We start from the raw sequence: 8,499 nt of genomic DNA, 5'->3' as shown, positions 1-8,499 counted from the left end.
GGGACACTCAATGCCAAGCGGCCTCCTTTCCTGGAAGAATGCCTTCTGCAGTCCTGGGCGGTGCGTCTCGCCTCCACCATTGTCTCGCTTGTTCCCTCCTCTCACATACCTTCCCTGTTGGTCATCCACTCACTCATCCATCCATCCTCCGTGACCTGCCCTTCGGTGCGCACAGAGCCTCGGCTAGCCTAGCGCAACTAATTAAAACTAATGCTGTGCAAATGAAGTGTTTTCTAATTGTCGCCACGCCCCTTGCATTCCTCGGGAGCCTGACAGGCTGGTTGGGCTGGGTGACAGGTATATATGGCCTTCCTTCAGGCTGTGCGCGAAACTCTGCCCTACAACTCCGTGCCAGGCGCTTCAGAGATGCTGTCTCCACCAGAGAGGAAGGGGAGGGGCGCCCGGAGTGTACTAATGCTGGGGGGCTCGGCCGCCCTGCTCCTGCTGTGTCTGTGCCTCCCAGGTAAGGAATCTGCATCCCACGCTGACCCCCTACCACCCCGTTCTCTCACCCCACCCCCAGATAAGGAGCCTGCAGCCTTCTCTGACCCCCCCCCCTCCCTGTGCTTCCACCCCACCCCCCCAGGTAAGGAGCCTGAACCCCACATTCACCCCCTATCACCCAGGCCCCCCCCAGGTAAGGGGCCTAAGACCCCTTCCACCCAGGATTTCACCCCCCTAGATAAGGGGCCTACATCTCACCTTGACCGTATACCACCATGGTTTCACCCCCCACCCCCCTCTAGGTAAGGAGCCTGCACCCACGCTCACCCCCTACCCCCCAGGTAAGCGGCCTGCACCCCACACTGAACCCCTTACCACCCTGTACTTCCACCCCTCCTCCCCAGGTAAAGAGCCCAGCTCAAGGTGTGACCCCCCAGTCACTACTCATAGCGTCCAGCTCACGGGAAACCCCCCCACCCCTCCCACCACCCTGCTCTTGCTGGGTCAGAACATCCCAGAGAAGGGTTACCGCTCATGGATTGGCGACCCCCCACCTCCCATGCTAAGAGCATCACCGCTTCCCCCCGCCCGCGGGTTCCTGCCTCTCCCATGGAGAAAGTTAATGACGTCATGAATATGGGTTCTGGTGCCTGACCTGAAGGGTGAACTATACCGTTATCGGATGGATTAACCGGACCGGTGCGTCCCTTGACGGAATCCGTGGTGCATCAATGGGTGGGTGATCAGCAGAAGTCATCAAAGATATAGTTAAGTGATGCAGTCAGTGAACTGATACCCTGAGAGATGGGCACAAAGCGACAGCCAGGCGCGGGGTTGTGATTGGCTAAGAGAATGGATGGGACAGCTGATTGGTAGATGGGGGCAGAACGGATTGATTGATGGGGTTGCGGGCATTTACAGAAACACGTAATCGAAACAGATGGATGGCTCAATGGATGGAAGAGATTTGAGATGGTGAATGACTATCGATAAAATGGGGTGTATTTATAAACTGATATGTTAATGGAAGGATGGGGCCTTGGGGGGCGGGCAGATGAGATGGTTGCATTGTTGTCAATCTGGGTAGATAATTGGTACCTGAGAGGGTAGATAAATGCTTGAGTGAAAGAAAATCTTTGTTGATGAACTGTTGTTGACTATTTGTTGACGGTCAATCTGTGAAGGTGGATCTATATTCTAACGACAAATCCTTTCTTGAATCAGTAATCCTGAGCGTGCACGCCACCCCCACTCACTCCCCCCCCCCCTCCCCGGGTCCTCCGTGACCCGTCATCACTGACACAGCGCACTCGTCTGTCCTTCTAGGCACACAGAGATGTGGTGGTGGTGTTTGCCCTCAGTCACGTGCCATCACGCTCCCCAGTAACCGCCATGTTTGTTTTCTGCCCTCCACAGCCTCCGCCGCTCAGGATGGGGGAATCCAGCCAATAACTGGTGAGTAGTGTACCCTGTCTACAACCGCCTGTAGTGTATGAATCCCATGACCCCAGCTGCTAAGGTCCCCTACATCTGAGGGATTCTAGGCGCCCTCTGTCCAGCGCTGGGCTCTGAAGCGTAGTGGTCAGGGTGAATCCTCCTGGGGTTCAGTGGGAGGGTGGGTGACCTCTCAGAAGGAGGGTGGCGGGTACCCTGCAATCAGAAGTGCAGCTCTTGGTGGGGCTCAGGGATTTGGGTGTGAGGCACAGAGAGCAAAGTGGTGAGACGCTGGGTGTGGTGGCAGACTGGCAGTAGTGTCAGTGGTGAGGGCTCTCAGTCCTGTGGTTCACTGGAGAGGCCTTCTATCATATACTTCACTGGTGGGGCTCTCCATAATGGGGGTCACAGGAGGGGCTCTTCATCCTGTGGTCACCGGAGGGGCTCTTCATCCTGTGGTTCACTGGAGGGTCTCTTGATCCTGTGGTCACTGGTGGGGCTCCCTATCCTGTGGTCACTGGTGGGGCTCTCTATCCTGTGGCTCACTGGAGAGGCTCTTCGTCCTGTGGTTCACTGGAGGGTCTCTTGATCCTGTGGTCACTGGTGGGGCTCCCTATCCTGTGGTCACTGGTGGGGCTCTCTATCCTGTGGCTCACTGGAGAGGCTCTTCGTCCTGTGGTTCACTGGAAAGGCTCTTCATTCTGTGGTCACTGGTGGGGCTCTCTATCCTGTGGTCACTGGTGGGGCTCTCTATCCTGTGGCTCACTGGAGAGGCTCTTCATCCTGTGGTTCACTGGAAAGGCTCTTCATTCTGTGGTCACTGGTGGGGCTCTCTATCCTGTGGTCACTGGTGGGGCTCTCTATCCTGTGGCTCACTGGAGAGGCTCTTCATCCTGTGGTTCACTGGAAAGGCTCTTCATTCTGTGGTCACTGGTGGGGCTCTCTATCCTGTGGTTGACTGGAGAGGCTTTGTATCATATACTTCACTGGTCGGGCTCTCCATAATGTGGGTCACTGGAGGGACTCTCCTTCCTGTCGTTCACTGGAGGGTCTCTCCTTCCTGTGGTTCACTGGAGAGGCTCTTCATCCTGTGGTTCAGTATAGAAGCTCTTCGTCCTGTGGTCACTGGAGAGGCTCTCCATCCTGTGGTTAACTGGAGAAGCTTCATCCTGTGGTCACTGGAGGGGCTCTTCATCCTGTGGTTCACTGGAGGGGCGCCCTATCCTGTGTTTCACTTGAGGGACTCTTCATGTTGTGGTCACTGGAGGGGCTCTCTATCCTGTGGTTCTCTAGAGGGGCTCTCTCTATTCTGTGGTTCACCGGAGGGGCTCTTCATCATTGGTTCACTGGAGGGGCTCTCTATCCTGTGGTTCTCTAGAGGGGCTCTCTATCCTGTGGTTCACCGGAGGGGCTCTTCATCCTGTGGTCACCGGAGGGGCTCTTCATCCTGTGGTTCACTTGAGGGGCCCTTCATGTTGTGGTCACTGGAGGGGCTCTCTATCCTGTGGTTCTCTAGAGGGGCTCTCTCTATTCTGTGGTTCACCGGAGGGGCTCTTCATCATTGGTTCACTGGAGGGGCTCTCTATCCTGTGGTTCTCTAGAGGGGCTCTCTATCCTGTGGTTCACTGGAGGGGCTCTTCATCCTGTGGTTCACCGGAGGGGCTCTCTATCCGGTGGTTCTATAGAGGGGCTCTCTATCCTGTGGTTCACTGGAGGGGCTCTCCATCCAGTGGTTCACCGGAGGGGCTCTTCATCCTGTGGTTCACTGGAGGGGCTCTCTATCCTGTGGTTCTCTAGAGGGGCTCTCTATCCTGTGGTTCTCTAGAGGGGCTCTCTATCCTGTGGTTCACCATAGGGGCTCTTCATCCTGTGGTTCACCGGAGGGGCTCTCTATCCTGTGGTTCTCTAGAGGAGCTCTCTATCCTGTGGTTCTCTAGAGGGGCTCTCTATCCTGTGGTTCACCGGAGGGGCTCTTCATCCTGTGTTTCACTGGAGGGGCGCTCTATCCTGTGGTTCACTTGAGGGGCTCTTCATGTTGTGGTCACTGGAGGGGCTCTCTATCCTGTGGTTCTCTAGAGGGGCTCTCTATCCTGTGGTTCACCGGAGGGGCTCTCTATCCTGTGGTTCACTGGAGGGGCTCTCTATCCTGTGGTTCACTGGCGGGGCTCTCCATCCAGTGGTTCACTGGAGAGGCTCTTCGTCCTGTGGTTCACCTGAGAGGCTCTTCATCCTGTGGTCACTGGAGGGGCTCTTCATCCTGTGGTTCACTGGAGGGGCGCTTCATCCTGTGGTTCACTGGAGGGGCTCTCTATCCTGTGGTTCTCTGGAGGGGTGCTCTATCCTGTGGTTCTCTAGAGGGTCTCTCTCTTATGCTTTAGTGCAGGTGCTCTCGTCCTTGGGTCACAGTAGGAGCGCTCCCCGGTGCCCAGTTACTTGGCAGCGGGGTCTCCCCGCAGGGACAGTGGCCCCCGGCTGGTGTCCCCCTCCATCCACTAACCCCCTGCTCTCCTCTTCCAGCTCGGTCCAGTCTAAAGAACTGGGCCATCATCCTCGTCTGCCTGGCCGTCATCGCAGGCGTCATGCTGATTCTGCTCTGCGCCTTTGCGGTAAGTGGCCAGAAAGAGGAGGGGCTTGCACTGGAGGTCAAAGGTGCACAGTGCTTGCGGCCTCCTGTCTGTCATCTGCTTTGTTTAAATATTTGGGATTGGGGAAAGCGGGGGTGTTTCATGACTCCAGAGGGTGTTTTTTAGGTAGCTTTTTCTTTCCTTCTAGGCCTTGTTTCACTTTGTCAGCCAGTTCGCATTGGCGCCAAGACACTGGAAGTGGCCTGCGCTTATAAATTATTTATTATTAATATTGTGATATTGCGACAGGACCAGAGTCACTCAGAGTGAGGGGGCTCGGCTTTAATGTTGCAATGTTGTGGGTATAAATGAGGGTGGATGCGGGGGAAGGAAATAATTGGCTGTGTGAGCAGGAGGTGTGAGCTGAGCAAAGCCTGCAGTGTACTGGGTCGGAGGCCCTCGAGTAGTGAGTGGAACCAGCAGGACAGACAGACCTACTAATGTAAACAGCCCAACAGTGCCACCTGGAGTACAGATAGAGCATGACAGCAGTGGCAGAGACTGTTCAGGTCAGCTCCCTGAAGAAGTGTTCACAGTCCAAGCAGTGAGATAGCCTATCACAGCACTGCCCCCTGCTGCCATCTACAGTCCATTACTTGAGTGTGTAAGGCTCAGCACAAGCCTACTTCCTGAAGTTTCGCCGTCCAGTTAGAGATCGATAAAATAGCGCGAGCGTGCCACCTGGTGTGCAGCTAGAGTATGACAGCAGTGCGAGAGATTGTTTACATGTCTACCAGCAGAAGCGTTCATTGGCAAGCTAGACAGTTGAAGGGAGACTAGCACAACACTGACACCTGCTGTCCAGCTTGGGTTATACAGTTTTCTGCGAGGCTGAGAACATTAATACTTCCTGCAGAAGTGTTCACCGTCCAGTAAGTGAAAGATAAAATAGCGGAGCGACGCCACCTGGTGTGCAGCTAGAGAATGACAGCAATGACAGAGATTGTTTACAGGTCTTTCTGCAGAAGCGCCCATCGGCTATAGTACTAGACTGTGAAGGGGAGGCTAGAACAATACTGACACCTGAGGCTCGGCTGAACTATTGCAGCATTATATGAGGCTGAATACGCTTATTTCATAAATGAGTGTTCCCCTTCCAGGAGTGAAAGATAAAATGGCTCAAAAGTGTCATCTGGTGTCATCAAGGGCAGCGCGTCTTCACAGGTCTGCTTTCTGCAGCAGAATTCCAGTTGCTAAAAGATAGATTCGCTCAAGGCTGGCATCAAGTGTCCAGCTACAAAGCCATTGTCATGAGTAAGTGCTTCTAGCCCAGGCAATGAAAGAGCAAAATATCCCATCAGATACCTCTAGTGGACAGCTAGTTTATGACAACATTGTGTTTCACTGGTTGATACAAGCATTTTTGTTGTTGCAGTTTTCTATAATGCGAACTTGACCCAAGAGCATTAAAGAGCTTTATCTAAACATCAGGTTACATGAAGCCTTTATTTATCTTTTATTTTTAGGCACAGGAAAATCAAAATAAAATTTATAAAGTGGAACATATGCTCAAAGTAGAACATCTAGGTTCAATTAACAAAACATGTGCATTTTTAAAGAGCACATTCACCCGAGGGTGTCTTGGCGCTGAATATCAGATGTTTATTGTTACCCAACTCAATGGTGCTCATTTTATCGACCTCAGACGGATGAAAGGCTGAGTGGACCTGTGACCATGAGGTCAAAGACAGGCCCCTCCAGTGGATGCATTAGTCCACTGAGCCACCAGACCCAGCTATTGAGAGGGATGAAGTGATTTGGCCCGCACCACAGGAATCACAGGATGTTGAGCTGAGGCCCGGACCTGAGCCAGGATCCCCTGCTCTGAGGTCGCAGCTCTGGCCTTTGGGCCACATCCTTTTCCCCAGAGTGGTTAATAGCAAAGCTCTACTGTGGTAGCAGCTTGCACTTTAACCTAAAAAGTAGGACCACCATCCTGTACCTATCCTAGAAGACCATCCCTGGTGGTATGCCCTTTATTGGTTCAAGATGAGATTATTAAATTATGGGGCACTTAAGGATCATGTCTCTTCGACACTAAAATTGCCAAACTGTTCAGAACAATACAGCTAAGATGACTGTTAAAGCACACAGGTTCCACTTGCTACTCAAATCTCAGTAGTCTGTAGCAGGTGCAGTGGCACCGGAGACCAGGGATTGAGGGCACCAACTAGACCCTGATTATTCCTTTATTTTACCATCCAAACAGAAGTCAGGGGGCTTGTCAGGATATCACAAATTGTCTTCAAGAACAAACCAAAGTCAGGAGGCCCGTAGGACTGTCCAGCGATATTAACAATCTATGTCATTGCTTTTGTTTACCTGCAGGTGGCGTACTGTGCGCTTGCCTCCAGGAGAGGGTGGATCGACTTCCGTGCCTACTTCACACATATGGCGCCATAAGCAATGGATGCAAAAACACCACAAGCTGTGCTGACAGTGGGCACCGAAGCCCTGAACAATGGATGTCTGAAGAATGAGTGACGTTGCTTGTGACTGGAATGGCACAGATTACACGATCAGTATTAGGAAGAAGCCGGGAGTCACCATTCCCTTCTTTGCCTCAGTGCACCCACCACCTCAAGGCATGAAGGATGCGGATATTCCGGAACATTCCACGTAACTTCCCTAAAATGTGACATAAGGTGCTTTTTGGATTTCTTGGGGAAAGTTCTGCGACTGATGAAATGATAATGAAACCTTGTTGCTCCTACAAAGGCACTGTGCATTACTTCCAAAATGTCTTCATCAACATGGCGACCAGGGAGACAAAAATAGTGCAGAGTGCGATGGAACCTTCACAAGCTCTGAGAGCCGAAAGCAGCACCCGGCAGCTGTCTGTCTCCCAAACGGGGGATGTACGAAGGCCCCTAAAGCCCTTGAGGTGCAGCCCTCCCCTCATTCAGCCTCAGGACTGTGCATATCTGTGACTTATGGGAGTCTCAGGGGCCCCTCAAGACTTTCTTTAGATGGGAGGGGCATCATTCTGTGTTACGTCACCTCTCCCACCCCTAACTCAACCTACTGTAAGTATTAAAGCAGGTGTAGGGTTTTAATCAGCATGAGCACTTTGGGATTGTGAGGTTGGGTTGTGTACAGAGCCAACTGAGTGTACCCCTTCTGAGAACAACCTGAAGCCGGATTGGGGGCATCCAGGGGGAGCCTGCAGGGGTGGGCACGGTCTTTTACACAACAGTACTGCAAAACCTTCTCTGTATTTACTAATGCCACACAGCATCGTGATATTTAATGTGTATTTATTTACTGCTGCAAAAAGTGAAAATGTTTTGTGCAACATGTTTATTTAAGGTTTTTACTGTGCAGCCGCTGCGCTAGGTGGGCACAGTGGTGAGAACACATTAAAAGTATTTATATACACAAGTCTCATTTCTGATTTTTTATTTTTTTAATACAACTTTAACCCTTGATTCTGCCTCACCACTGAAGTGACTCCTCTGAGTAACATGACATAACAATTTGAAAAGAGCACTTACACCCAGTCGGGCCTCTTGGCACTGAATAACACATGTCTATTGTTACCCAACTTTTATTGACCTCAGAAGGATGAAAGGCTAAGCGGACCCTCCAGGATTTGAACCTGTTCCCATGAGGTCTAACACTGTGGCTCGCCCCCATTTTAAGTTTGTCATCCTGGGCCCTTACTACACATTGTGCCTGGGGTGCAAGAGGTGTGTGCGCCTGCTGTCAGTGCCCCCGGTCACGGTGCTTTTAAAGAAGGAGCTGCATACGCTCCTGCATCTCCCTTTGTAATGCTGCTAGTGCTGGACCCCTCGGACATCCCTCTGCAGGGAGGGCCAGTCACTCCCTGCACCTACCTTTAAGGGGATTTCACCCCCCTCTTTAAAGTTCAGGGATCATGCCATCTGGACAGTTGTATGATATACAGCCGCTACATAACTCACAGAATGCATTGACCTAGGGCAGGTTCAGGTTTGCGGCTGCCCAGAGGACAGGGCATAATTTGTAGTAGGGTGCA

The 8,499-nt window shown here is 52.2% G+C and overlaps 1 protein-coding gene across 1 annotated transcript; it reads left to right on the top strand.

The window, feature by feature from the left end:
* Positions 1–300: 300 nt before the first annotated feature.
* LOC146869712 (uncharacterized) lies at positions 301–7,883 on the top strand. Its single transcript, XM_085613037.1, has 4 exons — positions 301–463; positions 1,861–1,899; positions 4,396–4,484; positions 6,831–7,883. The coding sequence occupies exons 1-4, from the start codon at positions 304–306 to the stop codon at positions 6,903–6,905; spliced, it is 363 nt and encodes a 120-aa protein (XP_085469163.1). The 5' UTR covers positions 301–303; the 3' UTR covers positions 6,906–7,883.
* The last annotated feature ends 616 nt before the right edge of the window (positions 7,884–8,499 follow it).

This window comes from Triturus cristatus, chromosome 1_1 (genome assembly GCF_964204655.1).
Source record: "Triturus cristatus chromosome 1_1, aTriCri1.1, whole genome shotgun sequence".
Taxonomy (NCBI): Eukaryota; Metazoa; Chordata; class Amphibia; order Caudata; family Salamandridae; genus Triturus; species Triturus cristatus.
Note: the sequence above shows the minus strand (reverse complement) of the source record. Positions and strands in the feature narration are given on the sequence as shown.

Excerpts from the sequence above, each read along its gene's own strand:
- LOC146869712 (XM_085613037.1), top strand. The coding sequence starts at position 304 with ATGGCCTTCCTTCAGGCTGTGCGCGAAACTCTGCCCTACAACTCCGTG. Across the intron at positions 464-1,860 it reads GCTGTGTCTGTGCCTCCCAG|CCTCCGCCGCTCAGGATGGG; the intron begins GTAAGGAATCTG and ends TGCCCTCCACAG. Across the intron at positions 1,900-4,395 it reads GGGAATCCAGCCAATAACTG|CTCGGTCCAGTCTAAAGAAC; the intron begins GTGAGTAGTGTA and ends CTCCTCTTCCAG.